Source organism: Paroedura picta, chromosome 1 (genome assembly GCF_049243985.1).
Source record: "Paroedura picta isolate Pp20150507F chromosome 1, Ppicta_v3.0, whole genome shotgun sequence".
Taxonomy (NCBI): domain Eukaryota; kingdom Metazoa; phylum Chordata; class Lepidosauria; order Squamata; family Gekkonidae; genus Paroedura; species Paroedura picta.
This window is the reverse complement of record NC_135369.1, coordinates 90602968-90621683: the sequence shown is the minus strand read 5'-3', so window position 1 is coordinate 90621683 and position 18716 is coordinate 90602968. Positions and strand designations below refer to the sequence as shown.

The 18716-nt window shown below is 42.3% G+C and overlaps 1 protein-coding gene across 11 annotated transcripts in view; it reads right to left on the bottom strand.

Moving 5' to 3' along the window:
- LOC143842570 (uncharacterized) overlaps window positions 1-18716 on the bottom strand; it is a 108167-nt gene that overhangs the window by 8696 nt on the left and 80755 nt on the right. For 9 of the 11 annotated variants that reach the window (XM_077347832.1, XM_077347826.1, XM_077347820.1 and 6 more), the window contains 4 exons: window positions 17741-17809; window positions 14249-14346; window positions 12655-12715; window positions 5626-6213 (listed from right to left, as the gene is read on the bottom strand). In XM_077347832.1, coding sequence (XP_077203947.1) covers window positions 6064-6213; window positions 12655-12715; window positions 14249-14346; window positions 17741-17809 — 378 coding nt within the window. In that variant the 3' untranslated portion in view covers window positions 5626-6063. Of the gene's footprint in view, window positions 1-5625; window positions 6214-7664; window positions 7805-12654; window positions 12716-14248; window positions 14347-17740; window positions 17810-18716 lie in introns of those variants that run through there. The other 2 variants (XM_077347846.1, XM_077347848.1) reach the window with 2 other exon arrangements.

Sequence of the window (18716 nt, the reverse complement as noted above, 5' to 3'; positions counted from 1 at the left end):
ACTGGGAAATAGAATTGAATACTAACTTTAATGAGAAGGATTGGAATCAAAAGTTTCAACAATTTCCTTTTAAATCTATTTCAAGAGCGTTACAAGAACAAGAAAATAAGAACTGTAGCAGCACTTGAGAAACTCACCCAAAAACTCTATTCGTCCAGGGGAGAACAAAATGATGACTTTATAATTTGGAATGGTATCTGATGGAATTTCCCAAATATATCTCATTTTAAGAATGTTCTTTAATTTGATGGAGGGCTTTTGTTGTTGTTTATATTGGATTGTGATGTACATAATATTGTTTTAAACTGGCCTAAATAATTTTATGTAGAAAGAATGCCAACTTGGATGGATCTCACCCCCACACCTCCCGCTAAGTTCCTTTTAGTTTTGTTTTATATATTCCCATGCTGTTTGCGTCTTTATTAGTCAGAACAATAATGTATTATTATGGTTTATTTTCATGTGTGTAAGATGTGTTTTTTTCTGGTTTATTTTTTGTTTATATGTCTTTAAAATAACTTTATTTAAAAAAAAAGAATAAAAAAGAATTCTTCATAGGGTTGCAGAAACTACATCCTAGACTTAGGCAGAATCCTCTTAAACTCTTCCTCAATTGCTCTGCCAATTCTGTCGCATTAATTTTAAATGCCCCAATATGATGGCCCAAATCAATAATTATGCCAGGATTGCACAACCAACTTTCCATCCTATAATGCAACATTTTCCCTTTCAGTGCTATACAGCCTTGATCCAGCATAGCACTGGTCTCCTGTCTCTCTCTATGGCCCATTATGCACGGGGGGGGGGGGGAATAGCGCGCATTCGGGGTGGAATGGCAGCAACTAAAATCACCGATAACGCACAGTGCTGGCTGCAACCGGCCGCAAATTCGGTGCATGCCGCTGAAAAAGCCGTGTTAGTGAAACGCGGAAGAAAGCGCAGCTTCCGGGTGACCGGGGCGCAACCAGAAGTGGTGCCGGGGTCGCCGCATGCATAATCGGTTACTCTGGGTTTTGCCGCCGTTGTGCCCCATCCCGTGCATAAGCGGTTTGCTTCGCTTCTTCCCCCTCCGTGTTTTCCATGTGACCCGAAATCACCATTTCGGCGGCCACGCATAATGGGCCTATGACAGAACATTGGGTAGGAGAGCAGATAAAGAAAGTTTTGTTGTAGGAATAATCATTCTCATGTCTGCTAGGAATTTTTGTTATAGACAATTTCAGATAATTACAGAAAACAATAAATTTATAATATTTTGTATTTCATAAGTTTCTGATTTGTTTGTCATTACAAATCACAGAAGTTTCCATGTCAGAATAAGAGATCTGGCCCTTTGTAGAACACTATCATTTTGCTTGACAAATCTTGCTCCATACAAATGCTTCCTGTATTACTCTACAAGATCCTTGCTTGCCTGATTTCCACCCTCTGGCTTCTTCTGGCCTAGAAGAAGCAAAAGTGAACTTGGCTTCCTGCTCCAATTCTGAGAAGAATGTTGGAGTAGTGGCGGAGGCATGGATGTAGGAGGGCCAGGGAGCAAAACAGAGAAAGTGAGGCCATAATTACAGGAAACAACCAGGATGCTTTAAAATACTTAACATACCCAAGGGCAATATACTGCCAAACTTTCACACATCTCTGTAGGATCTGGAGGTAGTGGTCTTTAGATGTGTTCTAAGGAAATGTTTCTCCTTGAACAGTTAAGGGTTAAGAATATCTTCATAAAAGGTGACTTCTAGTCAGGCAAAAGTTCTTGCATGTTTTTTTCCCCTTAGGGCACACTAAAAAGCTTTCTGCACCCAATTGCAGATTTAGTAGAATTTATTGAGAATACATTGTGGAGGAAAAAAGCTGTAAAGCGGCAGCTGGCTGGCTGGCAAAAAGAACCCTATGCAAATGCAAACGCATGGAAACAGTGGACCAGGGGGAAGAAAAGGAGGAAGAAAGGAGAAAAAGGGTGGATAATCCTGCGTTGAGCAGGGGGTTGGACTAGATGGCCTGTATGGCCCCTTCCAACTCTATGATTTTATGATTCTAATGTCTATGAAAAAGTTCTTAGTTAAATGGAAAAGTTTCCGTTAAATGTTGGCAAAGGATTTGGGTTCATAGATTGCATGTCTTGTGATGGTAGTATTTTGCTTTCCATCTTTATTGTCTTGATGGTATAATTATGCAGAAATACAGGTGGTCACTTCTTCTTTATTATGTGATTTATTTTTATGGAAAACAGAAATAAAAGGATAAATAAGTAATTAACCAATAGTGTACCCACAATTATTCCCAGGATTCAGCTGAATAGTGTGTGCACAGAAGGTGGGACTGTTGCATTACCTGCCACAGCACTGCTGCTAAACACATTCTTGATTGCTAAACTCTCCCTCCTTCCCTCTTCTGTGTTGAGAATTGTTGTACAGCACAAGGGAGTTATTGCATCATCTATTTCTATTGACTCTATCCACTGGTTGATTTTGCATACATACAGAGCTACTGGAAATTTCATACCAGATTTGTTTTTGAATCCTAAGGTTTCCAGATTTTGATGTTAGTTAACATCATAAGGATAATTAGATGATATATAATTTATTTTTAGATTGAAAGGCATCATGAGGAGGAATCCATGGCCTTATCTCCAAGAAACTCTTTGCCTAGCCACACAGCATAGGAGGTAAAATAATTCTTAATTCTAAATGCAATTATAATTTTTATAAAAGGTTAAATATTTAATAAAATGTTAGTATGATACCAAGAATTTCAATTTTAATAATTTGCTTTCTTTCCTCCCCCCTTTTAAATTTCAGAGAACACCGGGTTATAAAATATGTATATAATACTCTCTGAATGTATGGTATATCTATTTAATGTATTTGTAACCCTTGAGGAAGACTGTAGAAGATGGAACACATCTGGTTTTATGTGATTCATAGGACATATTCATCTACCAAGAACTTTTAGAAATTGTACAGACCGCTAATATATTTAATGTTATATATGAACACTATTTTAGTAAAGCTTTTGATAAGGTTTCACATGATATTCTTGTTCACAAGTTGGTAAAATGCGGTATGGATACTAATTCTGTCAGGTGGATCAATAACTGGTTGATAAATCGTACCCAGAGGGTATTAGTTAATGGTTGAGCATCTTCTTGGAAAAGAGTGACAAGTGGAGTACCTCAAGGATCTGTCCTGGGGCCTGCGTTGTTCGATATATCTGTAAACCGCCCATGGCGCCGCGGGCGCCACGGACTAAATAAAACAGTAAGGGGTTCTGGGGCAGGATGAGTCCGGGATGAGGAAGGGTCCAGATTGGACCCTTCCTCATGACAGACAATCGGAGGGACCAATCGGCAGGCGCAAAGCGCCTGCCGATTGGTCCCCCTGATTCCCAGCCCCAGGAACTGCGAGCCGCACGCAGCGCAGCTCGCAGTTGCTCCCGGCCTGACGCGGCGAGAGGCGCGAAGTGCCTCTTGCTGCATCAGGCCGCCGCCACCGCAACTCCAGGACTCCAACAAGACAAGCAGCCGCTCGCCAGCCGCTCGCAAGCTGCTCCCCGTCAGGACGCCGCCACCGCAACCCCAGGACTCCTGCGACACATGCAGCCGCTCGCCAGCCGCTTGCCGCCGCCGAAAGACTGAAAGTAGTCCCCCCCCCATACCCACTCTCACTGCTAGCGCCCATTGCATTTCAAACTGCAATGGGCTATATTTCTAGTTTATAAATGATTCGGATGAGGGATTAGAGGGGATACTCATTAAATTTGCAGATGATACTAAACTGGGAGGGGTAGCAAACACAACTGAAGACAGCAACAGAATACAGGATGATCTTGATAGGCTCGAGAAGTTGGCTAAACTGCATAAAATGAAGTTCAATAGGGACAAATGTAAAGTTCTGCATTTAGGTAGGAAAAACCAAATACACCAATATAAGATGGGGGAGACTTGTCTTGGCAGTAGCATGTGCAAAAAGAATCTAGGAGTCTTAGTAGACCAGACATTGAACATGAGTCAGCAGTGTGACTCTGTGGCTAAAAAGACAAATGGGATTTGGGCTGTATCAAACGGAGTATTGTGTCCAGATCAAGGGATTTGATGGTACCGCTTTACTCTGCTCTGGTTCGGCCTCACTTGGAGTACTGTGTTCAGTTTTGGGCATCCCAATTGAAGAGGGATGTTGATAAACTCGAATGTGTCCAGAGGAGGGCAACAAAGATGTTGAGGGGTTTGGAGACCAAGACATATGAAGAAAGATTGGGGGAGCTTGGTCTGTTTAGCCTAGAGAGGAGATGACTGAGAGGGGATCTGATAACCATCTTCAAGTATTTAAAAGAGTGCCATATGGTGGAGGATGGAGCAGAATTGTTCTCACTTGCCCTGGAGGGACAGACCAGAATCAATGGGATGAAATTAATTCAAAAGAAATTCCATCTAAACACCCAGAAGAAGTTCCTGACAGAGCGGTTTCTCAGTGGAACAGGCTTCCTTGGGAGGTGGTGGGTTCTCCATCTTTGGAAATTCTTAAACAGAGGCTAGATAGCCATCTGAGGAGAGGCTGATTCTGTGATGGCTCAAGGGTGGCAGGTTACAGTAGATGAGCGATTGGGATGTGAGTGTTCTGCATAGTGCAGGGGGTTGGACTAGATGACCCATGAGGTCCCTTCCAACTCTATTATTCTATGATTCTACTATATAATTAATATTTTATTATTTTATTTGTTGTAACTTGACCCTTTTGACACAAATTGGAAGATTTTCGGTTTAGTAAGTTTCCCCTCTTTTGTTCTTTGCTGGGCTGAAATGACCCCAGGGGGACTTATTTGTCCAGTTATAGGGTAGGATTCAAAAAGTGTTCCCTAGGGCTGTTTTTTTGGCCAACTCATGAGAAGGAAGGACTCCCTGGAGAAGAGCCTAATACTGGGAGCGATCGAGGGCAAAAGAAGAAGGGGACGACAGAGAATGAGGTGGCTGGATGGAGTCACTGAAGCAGTAGGTGCAAACTTAAATGGACTCCGGGGAATGGTAGAGGACAGGAAGGCCTGGAGGATCATTGTCCATGGGGTCGCGATGGGTCAGACATGACTTCGCACCTAACAACAACAACAAGGGCTGTTTTGGCTCTGGGAAGAAACAGTGCGAGGGAGGCAGAGGCTGTTTTGAAATAGGCAAGCTGTGTTTCCAATAGTCAGCCCCTAACCATCAGGTTTCCACACTCTGAACCAGCTGCAATTGATTCAGCTTCAACCAGGTTGGCTTCAAGGGCAGACCAACATACAGAATGTTAGCAAAGTCTAACAGTGAGGTTCCTAAAGGATAAATTTGCATAGTTAGACCAACTGAGTCTAGCCAAGGAAGAGCTGGTGACCCAGAAGCAACTGGTAGAAGGCACTCATGTAAGTTTACCAACGTCCAGGTGGTAACTTGAGATCTCCTGGAATTACAACTTAAGCTCCAGATGATCAGAGATCAGTTTCCCTGGAGACAATTTTATATATGTGTGTGTGTATTAAAATAAAACCACTTTCCTTGGAAGCACAGAAACTTTACACAGTATCCCCAATCCTCCATGTTTATTGGTTAAGGGTGAAATGCTGTTCAAACAAATTACGAAGATGATCAGACTCTAATGGTAACAAGAGAAAGAAATTTTTATTTACAAAAATCAAAGCATATCTTAAAGGACATATTCATGTAAGTACATTAAACTTTGTGAACATTTCATTTAAAAAGGTTAACTAGCTACAACTCCAAGCCAGGTAAGAGAAGATGGATCAGAAGATGGCCAAAGAGGATCAACATGCAACTGATGAGTGAATGGGGCCCTTTCTTAACCCTTTCCCTGCCAGATCTTCTTGAATGCAGAGTTATAATATGCAACACCCTTTCTTAACATCACAAGCATTTCTCAAGTTTCAGCTTATCTCATAGTTATTCAGATTTGTCTTTTGATTTGTCTTTTGACTTGCTCAGGATGTCAAGCATCATCTCTTCTGTTGAACTGTATTGCATCCCTAGTACGTCCTTCTCAGTTAAGTCATATTCTTAAGTGAAATGTCACACCAGTGTGCTTAGTACATGCAGCCATTTTTTTTCTGATGGAGAAATCTTAATGCAGCTCTAGTTTTCTTCCTTAAGGTGAACTGGCTTTTGCTCATCAATTGTAAGGTCTGGCCATAACAGTTCTCTCCATGCTTCAGCAGATGCAATGTAGTCAGACTCTGTGGAAGACGTAATTACTGTAGTTGGTTTTCTACTGGCCCAGGAGACTAGTCCACCTCCATATAGGAATAAGTACCCACTTGTGGATGTATAGGCTGTCTCCTGCCCACTATATTTGGATTACTGGTAAACAGCAATTTTGTTTTAAATCTAAAATTCCCTTTGAATATCTAGTCGCTCTTTCTTGCTAGGTGCATTTGTCTTTCTACTAAGGATTCCAACACTGGTTGCAATATCCAGTATTCTAGCGGTACTTAGATACAGAAGTTTTCCTATGCTGTTTCAGTATTAATGTTCTTTAGATAAAGACTCCCTTATATCCAGCAAAAACAGGGGCTTTGGAAGGTAGATTCCTTGGCATTAACCCCCACTGAAGTCCCTCCTCTCCCCAAAACTGACCCTCCTCAGGCTCTCCCCCACCCCCACCCCCACCCCCAAAAACCTCTCCAAGCATTTCCCAACCCAGAGCTGGCAACTCAACCAACTTTTCAAATAGGTCATGGGTCCATAAGGTCATGGGTCCAAGGTGCCAACTCTACACCATCCATTACCCTGAATCCAAAGCTTGCCAGGTTATCAGCCTTCATGACTAGAATTATATCTTGTTTTGTCTAGATACACTTCAGCTTGTTCTGTTGTACTCATTTGACCTTGGCCTCAAAACACTGCTTAAGTCCAATTATTTAAAAGGATTTTGAGCACAGTAACTCTGCATAAGTCTGCCAGTATGGCGGGGGGTGGGGCGTGGGATGGGTAGTGATGTTACATTTTTTAACTTCAGCTCTACAAGGAAAATCCAAAATAACTTTAACAAAGATAACAAATACTGTTGTTAACCTGATTAATATCTGGACTTTATATTTAAAAAAAAGAGAGCACGGTGCTCTCCCGATAGCACTTAACGCTTCCCATCTCTGGATACAATACCAAATAACCCAACCAAGTCTGCAGAACATTCAGTATTCTACTGTACAGTTCCAGAACCAGCAAAGACATGGGCTATTCCATCATGTCCTAACTGGTGGCTTCCTGCCATTATTTTGTACAGAGAATGCAGATCCTGTAGAATCAGAATGCTTGATCGCTAATAATTTGATTTGCCCTGAGAAAAAGTATTAGATCACCTTAATTTATCATAAATCACCCAAAGTCCATAAGGGGAGAGACAGTATAGAAATTTATTTATTTATTTTTAAAGATCACAAGAAACTAGTATTCCTGCAAAATTCACAGGGACTTCATAGATCATCATCCAAGTTGAGGTTCTGTATCTATACTGCTGATGACTCAGAAATTCATATTTGTACATATTTTTGTGTCTGAAGCCATCAGAGCTATGGTCATCTTTCATTTTAATAAACTTGTGAGACAAATGTACTTTGGCTACCAACAGGTTTGGTAAGGTCAAAAGTAGAACAAAAGGAAGTTACTATGGATCAAAAATACTCACCTTTCACCAACATCTTTATTTTTATGTCACTTTAACAACATTTTTTTCTTTGAATTGTTGAATATTTTGGAGAAGCCTTTAGGATGCATCTCCTGCTGCTTCTCACTCACTGAAAATGGGGATGTGTGCTCTTCTATTATCTTTATGTTGTGATTCATCATAGATTGTGCATGCCCATTTGAAAACAAATATTCCATTTTAGGATAATGAAACAAACATAAGTGTAAAGCTCCAAAAGTGCATACCATTTTGAGACCTCTCAGAATAATTAAAAACAACAATTATAGAAACAAAGACTCATAGAGTTGTAAGGGACCAAACAAGCTATCTACTCCAACCCCCTGCTCAATGCAGGATCAGCCTAAAGCATCCAGGATAAGTATCTGTCCAGCCACTGCTTGAAGACTGCCAGTGAGAGGGAGCTCACCACCTCCTTAGGCAGTTGATTCCACTGCTGAACTATTCTGTGAAAAAATTACTCCTGATACATAACCAGTACCATTCTCCATGTAGTTTAAAAAGTCATTCCTGTGGATCCTATCCTCTGCTGCCAACAGAACCCTCTCCCTGCCATCCTCTAAGTGACAACCTTTCAAATAAAGACTGCCATCATGTTCCCACTCAATCCCCTCTTCTCCAGGCTGAACATTCACAAGTCCTTCAGCCCTTATTGTTTGTTTTGTTTATTAAATTTATAGGCCATCACTCCCAGCCAGCTGGCTTGAGGTAGTTCACATCAAACAAAACAACAGTTAAAACAAAGAAAATACCCCACCCAATACACCCTCATCCCCACTCCTATAAAGCAGTGGATCATATATGCCACCTCAGATCTATGGTGGGAGACAAATCCATGCTGACTTCCTGGATCAACAAACTGTCCTTCAGATGTTTGCAGATCACCCCCTTTAAAATCTGCTCGATTATCATCCGGGCAATTAAGGTCAGATTCACTGGCCTATAGTTTCCTGGATTATCTCTCCTCCCTTTTAAAATGATCAGAATAACATTTGCTCTCCTCCAGTCTTCTGGCACATCTCCAGTCCACTAAGAGGTCCTAAAGATGATGTACAAAGGTTTCACAAGCTCTCCAGAAAGTTCATTGAGAACTCTTGGGCACACACCATCCATCCCAGGGGATTTGAACTCATCCAGGGCAACCAGGTACTTCACAGCAACTTCTCTGTCCATGTCAACCTACTATCCAGACATTATACCTTGCCTAATACCATCCCTAGATGTGTCTGTATTCTTCTGGGGGAAACACAGGCTAAAAGGGTACTGAGCCTTTATCTCTTTCTCTCTCAGAGTCTCTCCATCTTCACCTAATAGGTGATAGAGCGGGCCGCGGCGGACCAACTCCTAGGTTTCTTGGATGAAACTTCGGCCCTCGACCCATACCAGTCTGGTTTCTGCCCTGGCCACGGGGTGGAGACCGTGCTGGTCGCCCTCATGGATGATATCCGGCGCCAGCTGGATCGGGGCGGCTCCGCCATTCTCGTGCTTCTAGACCTCTCGGCCGCATTTGATGTGGTAGACCACGAGTTATTGGTACACCGCCTCGCCGGAGCTGGAATAAGGGGGACTGCGCTTCAATGGCTGGTCTCCTTCCTCCAGAACCGGACTCAGAGGGTTGCGATGGGGGAGAGTATGTCGAGCCCTTGTGAGCTCCCTTGTGGGGTTCCGCAGGGGGCGATACTCTCTCCCACACTTTTTAACATCTATATGCACCCTCTAGCCCAGCTGGTCCGGGGCTATGGGCTGGGTTGCCACCAATATGCGGATGACACCCAGCTCTACTTCCTAATGGACGGCTGGCCGGACTCCACCCCGGATACATTTGCCAGCTGTTTGGAAGCGGTAGCTGGATGGCTCAGGCAGAGTCGCCTGAAACTCAACCTCTCCAAGACGGGGGTCCTGTAGCTGGGCAGAAGAGGGCAGGACCAGGAAGCGTGCCTCCCATGCCTGAACGGGGTGCAATTAACACCTGCACCAGTTGCCAGGAATTTGGGAGTGACATTTGATGCCTCCCTCTCTATGGAGGCTCAGGTCACCAATGTAGCTCGGACGGCATTTTTCCATCTTCGCCAAGCCCGGCTACTAGCGCCCTACCTGTCCTCAGAACACCTGGCCACAGTGATCCATGCAACGGTCACTTCCAGATTAGACTTCTGTAACTCACTCTACGCGGGCCTTCCCTTGTCTTTGACTCGGAAGTTACAGCTGGTCCAAAATGCGGCTGCCAGGGTCCTCACTAGAACACCTTTGAGGGCCCACATTCAGCCGGTGCTTCGTCATCTGCACTGGTTACCAGTCTGTTTCCGAATCAGATTCAAGGTATTGGTATTGACCTTTAAGGCTATACGTGGCCTGGGTCCCATCTACCTGTGGGACCGCTTGGTTGCTTACGCCCCCTGCAGGGCACTCCGCTCTGCGGGTATGAATTTACTGGTTGTCCCGGGCCCACGGGATGTTCGCCTGGCCTCGACCCGGGCCAGGGCCTTTTCAGTCCTGGCCCCAACCTGGTGGAATGAGCTCCCAGAAGAGCTAAGGGCCCTGCGGGATCTACCAGCTTTCCGCAGGGCCTGTAAGACGGAGCTCTTCCGCCAGGCATATGGTTGAGGCCAGGGCAGCTCACCCACTAATCCATCAGAGGATCCCCTCCAATATTGAGATCTTTAACATCGAGATCATGGTTAGATCTATTGTATTGGTGCCACCCTCTTCTGAACATTATTCTCTCCACCAGGCTGAACTAAGATCAGAATTGTGACCACCGCCGCTATATGTTATATGTAACTTTTAATTGGGGTTTTTATGGGGATTTTACTGTGTTTTAACTATTTATGTTGTAAACCACCCTGAGACCTATTGGGAGAAGGGCGGTCTAAAAATTAAATAATAATAATAATAATAATAATAATAATAATAATAATAATAATAATAATAATAATAATAATAATAATAATAATAATAATAGCAGGACTATTGCCTCATTCACCTCACATTTGCTCCTCATATATCTGAAGAAGCTTTTCTTGTTATAGCAGGCTTCCCTGGCTAGTCTCAGCTCCCAGCTTTGGCCACACTGATGGCTGACCTACAATATCTTGTAACCTGCAGACAGTCTTCTTTAGAAGTCTGTCCTTCCCTCCATTTCTAGAATGTTTCCTTTTTCTTCCTTAGCTCCTCCTGAAGTTCTCTGTTCATCCAAATAGGCTCCTTAGATCCCCTACCATGTTTCTGTCTTGTTGGAATAGTCATGGTTTGAGCATGCAATAGTTATTGTTTAAGGAGCAACCACCTATCACTTGCTCCTTTCTCATCCAGCATTCTTGTCCATTCTTGATGCTCATAATGTCTCTGAATTTATTAAAGTCTGCTCTGTGAAAATCTTACATATGTGTCTCACTGCAAACTTTTTCTAACACACATAAAATGCACTCTTGATGCAGAATAAGACAATAGCTGAGAGTGGTAGTCTCAGACCACATATATCTTAGAAGGTGGACCCCAAAAAGAAACACTTTAGAAACATTGGTTGGGGCTACACCAAAAAGATTTTTCTGGGCCACCCAGCAAAACTTTCGAATTTATTTTTAGACAAGAGAGCATTGTTCAATATATATTGAACACTGAGGAAGATCCCTGTGGGTCAAAACACATTTGGTCTGTTTTTCATGTGCAGTTAGATATGTATTGTTTTACTTTGTTCTTAACACATTATTGGTGCATTTTAATAAATATTTGTAATAATTTTAATATAGTTTTAACATTGATTTTCAGCTCAACTTTTGAGTTTCTGACTTTGTTCAGGTTGAGTTTCTGTTCCCTTTTTGGTTTTGCATTGTACTGTTGTCACTGTAAAAGCTTAATCCATTCTGTCACTGCTTCCAGATATCTGGTGAAGAATGCTGGGGGTAAATCAGGGTGGCTGTCCATCAGGAGTTAAGCTGGGTGTCATCAGCATATTGATGGCACTTCAGCCCAAACCCTCTGATGAGCTGGGCAAGAGGGCACATAAAGATCTTACATAAGGTTGTGGAGAGGACCACGCCCTGAAGAACTCCACAAAGGATCTGGCAGTGGTGCAATACATTCTCCCCAAGTACAACTCCCTGTCTGTGACCTTGGAGAAGGGAGATCAGCAGAGCTACCCTCCCATATCCACATGTCAGCAAGTTCATTATCGACTAAAAGCTCATGGTCAGCTATGTCAAACTCTGCCATGAGATGGAGCATGATGAGTAGTACTGACCTGCCTCAATCAGCTATCATCTGAGGTCATGTATCAGGACAACCAGCACTGCCACCACCCCATGGTCAGGCTGGAAGACAGACTGGAAAGGATCCAAGACTGAAGCTTCCTCTAGGTATGCAGTGGCCCTTTCATCAACCTGGTCTGCAGTGGCTCTTTCAACAACCATCCAAAAGAACAGCAGATGTGAAATGGAACAGTATTTGGGCAGGTCATGTGGATCCTGAGATGGTTTTTTTACAGCAAGGGACAAACCACTGCCTCCTTAAGCCCTTTTGGGAACTTGCCTGTTGAAAAGGAGAGGTTGATTATCTCCTGAAGAGGTCCTCCTATCCTCTGATTGGTCCTTTTATGGGGATGTGATGGACAGGGGATTTAGAGGACAGGTGGTTGACCTTACTGATCATAGAATCATAGAATAATAGAGTTGGTACCTCATGGGTCATCTAGTCCAACCCCCTGCACTATGCAGGACACTCACATCTCAATTGCTCATCTACTGTAACCTGCCACCCCTTTGTCTGTTTGATGTTAGCAACCTATCCACTTTGGTCAGTGTGAGGCACCTGAAGCCATCAAATATTCCCTCCAAAGGCATCCAAGGGGTCTCTAGTCCCTTTTCTGTTTCAGTGGTTGTCCCTTTCTGTTTCATTGTTGTTGGTATGGTATTACCCATCTCAATTATTTTTCTTTGGAAATTATTTCATATAAATGACAGTGTGGACTACTCACCAGATCGTGGATACTCTGCTCTGTCTTGACATCGGAAAACTGGCCATTTTTCTCTAGCAGCCTATTCCAAATAGTAGCAAAACCAGAAAAAAGGCAATGGATTAACTTATTTCATATTATTTATTGTCTGCTTTCTTTTAGGTGGAAAACATATACCATGTTATAAACAAAAAATAATAGATGCAGATTCATTGCCACTTCCCAATACTTCCTGCTTTAGTGATGTAATCATAACTTTTCTGCAGGAAGACGTATAGCCTCTAATTAGTCTGCTCTCAATCATATAAGTATATTTCTGTTTTAAAGCATTACACTGAAACATGTATTTTCTGAATTAATTAGTATTATTAGTCTCGGTCCTGGCCCCCACCTGGTGGAACGAGCTCCCTGAGGAGATCAGAGCCCTGCCCGGACTTCCACTGTTCTGCAGGGCCTGCAAGAGGGAGCTCTTCCACCAGGCATTTGCTTGAGGCCGACCGACTCAGAACACCTGCTGGTCCCCCCAGACGCCTGCCCATGACTCTCCCAAAGTTACTGTTAATTGTTATTATATTATAATTGTGGTTTTGTAATCTTTTGATGTTTTTTAAAGTTGTTTTGATGTTACGTAATGTTCCATGTAAGTTATAATGTTCTGTGTAAACCGCCCAGAGCTGCAAAGAAATGGGTGGTATAGAAATCTAAATAAATAAATAATATAAATTTACACCTTTCATCTGTACTTTTCTTCACTTTTCTATGCACATCAAATGAACCAGTAACTGATTCCGCGGTCTTTTCAGTGCACCTGAACTGGAACTGAACCCCTGAACACTAAGGGCCATTCTGCACAGCGTTAATGTTGCTGAAGTGTTACCATTGTGTAACGCTATTTATTCTTCATTATTCACGACATCGTACACAATCTGCAACACTCCTGCAACACTCCTGCAAAAATCGCTTTGTTGTAAAAGTAAATGTGAGTAGGACCATAGCTGTGGATTCTTCTGCTGGAAGTCCTCACATACACTTCATAAATAAGAACTACCTCCAGAAACTCCAGGTGCTTGAGTTTGATCCTCTAGGGCAGGCTTTCTCAACCATGGTTTCGTGAAACATTGGGTTTTATTTGATGTCCCTGGATGGGTTTCCTGAATGGGTGGGAGTTAATTAATTTTGTATATATTTTTAAATTTGTTAAACATTTATCTGGTGATATAACCACATATGGTCATGTTGACCCACCTGCCCCCTCCCAAAATGGCCAATGATGGGCCTGGAGGGGGTGGGAAGGGGAGTGGCCCCAGGGCACATGTATACAGCTATGCTTTTCAACCATATTCTACATGGTTGAACCACTTCTAGGGTTTCTCAAAGCCTGAAGAATGTTTCAGGGGTTTCTCAATGGTAAAAAAGTTGAGAAAGGCTGCTCCAGGGTCTCCCATGTTCACTAAGAGAACTATTGTCTTTGCCATCCCAGAGCTTTGAGTACTGGGTTGGAAAATCCCCTTCTGAATTTGTCTCTCAAACAGCAGCAGCAGCAACACAATGCAACATATACAAGCTATCTTTATATCATGTTTCTATCATGTTCCTTGTTCTTCATATGACCTACCTCTTCGATGATGCCATGTTAACAAGGGAAAAATAATACATATGCTGCAAGTAATGAAGATGCCGTTCATATCTTCTACTTCTTTTTAATTTTTGGCTCTGTCAAGGAAACAAAAACATGTTAAGACTACCTGCATTTAAGTGCTTGGTGCCTTTGGTACTACTTCGCAGGGACAATATGTCATTCATATCCATTTTCTCTATGTAGCAGGTTCCTGATACGTTGTTTTTGTAGTAACTGCAGTTAACTCTCATAGTGAGAATGTGTACAGTGAAGTATCTGTTCAGAGCAGCATGTATGCTGGAAAGGATGGCTAGTACCCACAAGTCCCAGACCAAACCCCAAGCCTGACATTCATTTTATTTATTTTAATTTTATTATTAAATGTATAGCCTGACAGTCCCATAACCAGCTTGTGGCAGATAACAAAATTGTAAAGTCCCACACTAAAAACCTCTCCAAAACATAAAAACCCTCACACAACCCAACATCAGAATAAAATATCCTCCCCCATCTCCGCTCAACAGAAGGCATATAAACACCACAGGGGTTAAGAGGGAGCAGTGTGATGACTCATACTCATTAACTCAGGGGAGACCCAGATTTTAACTGCCCTGGCTCCAACCAAAGACCTGGCAGAAGAGCTCCGTCTTACGGGCCTTGCAGAACTGTGTGAGCTCTGTCAGGGCTCTCAGGTCTCCTGGGAGCTCAGTACACCGGGTTGGGTCAGGACCAAAAAGACCCTGGCCCGGGTCAAGGCCAGTTGAGCCTCCCTTTGGCCAGGGATATTCAGCAAATTTGCAGCCACAGAGCGAAGTGCCTTGCAAGGGGCATAAGCAGGCCGGCGGTCCCTCAGATATGTGAGGCCTTGATCACAGATGACCTTGAAGATTAATACCAAAACTTTGAACTTGATCTGGGCCATAGCCAGCAACCAATGCAGCTAGCACAGGCTGGATATGGGCCCTCCAAGATTTACCAGTGAGGACCCTAGTATCTGCATTTTGTACCAGCTGCAATTTACAGGTCAAAGACAAGTGAAGGCATGCATAGAGCGAGTTACAGAGATCCAGTCTGGATATGACCACTGCATGGATGACCCTATGGCCAGGATGGAAGCTCAATTGGTATGGGTTGAGTGCTGAAGTGTCCTCCAAGAATGCCAGGAGCTGGTCCAAGGTGGCCCTTTCAGCCACCCTACTAGACATGCAAGATGTGACACCGGGTGGTAGCTGGCCAAGTCCCACAGATTCAGCATTGGTTTTTACAGAAAGGGAAAAACCACCTCTCCAGCGCCTCCAGGAATTCCCTGGAAAGACAGGGAGAGGTTGACAATTTACTTCAGAGGGCCTATCCGCTGTGTGGTTGTCTTGAGCAGCCATGATGGACAGGGATCCAGGGGCCAAGTGGCCGCACTCACTTTCCCCAGTCCACTTAGCATAAACCCACTAATACCAGAGACATTTCAGAATAAACTTTTTGAGGATCACTCATGGCCTTTTGCCAGTTAATTCTCTTTCTGTGCTCATCTTCTTTCTGTGCATATTTTACTTTGGCCAGTTCACTTCATCCTGACTCAATTTTCGGGTTTCTTCATGAAGTATACTTTCTGCAGCCAGGAATTAAGAGAACTCGCAAACTGCTTTTTCTTAAGGCAATGAAAGCTGATTAAAAGGAAGTTGTTTCCTTTAATCTTCAATGTAAATTGTTTGGCAGTTTTGAGATGCATAATTGCATGATCAAATTAAGCAATGACCGATTTATTGAGCTACTATGAAATAGCATCAGTATTCTGCTCTTCATTAGATTTTTAAGACTGGTAAAATCGAAGGTTTGCATAGGTGCAATAAGTTAAGAAATTGTGATTCAGGATCACTCTCAATACCCTGCTGATATATAGCAAATATGACAGTGGCCTCACATGAGGCAAGCCGTATCTCAGGGATCAACTCACTTGGCATTGTAAAGTACAGGATAACAATTCTCCTCCACAAAATAGGGATACTAAATATTGGCCAACCTAAGTTGTAAAGATTACTGAGATAAGGTATGTGAAATGCCTGCTCAAAATAGGTAACATGCAAACCTCCACTGAACATTTTACATTCAATGATGCCTAGCCCATGTGCCCTGTTTTACCAGATGACTTAGAATTATTAATATTAATACATCAAGGTCCTTTCCAAAAGCTATCCAATTACACCACAGTACTTAAAATATAAGCTATTTCTGCAAGCACATGTTGTGGGGACATACACAAGAGCTCTTGAAACTCAGAGCCCCTCAAACTGTTGCATTTGTCTTTGTTAAATTTATAATTTATACATTTATAATAGCCTCAGGAAAAACTAGTCTAGTGTGAATTATTTAAAGCAAATGAATTTATTGTGCTATTGTCTCTTAATCTAATAATTAGCAAAGAAATCTGTGCCTGTACAAATTCTCATAGTCCATTCAAGGCCAAATCACACCAATAGGTGAGATTATATGGACAAAATAAATGTAATTCTGAACAGCATCTTTACAAAGGGGTAATATGATCATGATTCTCATTTCTATGGAAAAGAGATTTCCTTGGTACTCAAATCTTGTGGAAAATACTGTGAACTGAAATACTGCAAAATTGCGACTTTTTAAATAGGTTTTAAAAGTCATAAGGAAAAGTAGATACAAGCTTGCAACTCTAAATGGGAGGTCACAGAAAACCTGTTCTCAATTTGTATAACTGATCAGGAAGCTTGATTGCACCTTTAAGAGGGCTAGTGCCCTGGAGTCAAATGCAAGAGATAAATTACATTTGGAAATAAAGATAACATTGACAAAGGACTGGAACCAACCTCTGCTCAATTAAGGTTACTCTTTGAACTAACCTGTCAATAAATGTTATTGTCTCTAGCCATCCTTTAGAAGCTAATACATGCAGGGATGCATTTCAGTTTTAGGCAACCTCAGTAGAATCTATTTTTGTGAAGAAGGCTAAATTCCCCTGATGTTAGCAGATCTTCACTAACCCCTCCCACCAGTGGTAGTGCTATGGTCTTTCCCTGTGACACTCAGTATCAGGCTTCTTTTAGGAAAAGAAGCATTGTGCTTAATGCTTTAACGTAATACAAGAGTCAGAACTGTTAAATTCCATGAGCTCATCAGAGAGTGAGACCTCCATTCATTTGACTTTGTAGTTCTCTAATCACCTTAGCAAAAAAAAAAAAAGGCTTGTAATTCTCAGCAGCAGGAAGCAGCTGATGGCACAGTAGCCTAGCCCCATTGTGTAGGCTCTTTCTACCCATCTTCATGACTATTACCATAATAAAGATGTTCTTCCCTTTCTCCCCTTCAAATCCCTGCTTGGTCTCAATACTGTGACAGTTCGGCTTCATTTTCAGACTGAAAATAATTCTAGAACTCGACCCCATCCCCCAAAACTTTCCTTTGGAGACTAAGGATGGAAGCAGGATGATGCAAACCTGATAAAGAGTAGCTGAAGAGACTTACCACCTGCTGAGTTCTGGATGGCTGCTCCCCATGCTTCTTCTGCACTTCAGAAAGCCAAGAGAGCAACCGCTGTGGGAAAAATGCAACATCTTCAGCTTTAACAGGGAAACAGCAGAGCGAAAACAAATTCTCCTTTTCTTCAGGCCTCAAACTGGGAGGGAGGGAAGGCTCAGTCATGTGACTTAAAAACCCCCCAATTTTTAAAATCACATTTAAAAATTGCAGCAAAGTACTTAGACAACAACAAAGATACAAAAAAGATAAGTCGCTACCTAGTGGGATATGTGACATTAAAGAATTTTAAAATATCAACAAGAAATAAGTTGTATGACTTCCAGCAATTTTAAATTCGCAAACCTACTCAATTAGCAAACCTACAGCATTTCAGCTAGAATGGCAAGCCCCAAGATAGCAGGGTAAAATTAAATATATTTAGAAATTTAAAATACTCTTGGGGATGAACATTATAAACGATGATAAATTATATTGAAGTGATTATGTGACTCCATTGTTCACTATTTGGTGTAATGCTTGGTGTAGTGGATAAGAGTGGCAACTTCTAATATGGAGAATCAGGTTTGATTCCCCACTCGTCCACAAGCAGCCAGCTTGCTGACCTTGGGCTAGTCACAGTCCTGTTAAAGCTGTTCTCACAGAGCAATTCTGTCAGGGGTCTCTCAGTCACTCCTACCTTGCAGGGTATGGGGAGAGGAAGGGGAGGTGATTGAGACTCCAGGTAGTGAAAAGTGAAGTATAAAAACAAACTCTTCTTCTTTTTCCTAACTAGATTATATAGAATGGAATATCTGACTTTTCAAAACTGCCACCAAAAGAAATGAAATGTGACAAATGTGGCAAAAAACCTAGTTACTAAAAGGCCAGTGACTGCTAGATTGCTATAATACAATTCCATTGCCACAAACTATTCCCAGTATCTGCTAGTTCCTCTAAGATCCCAGGTTTCATTTTTTTAAAT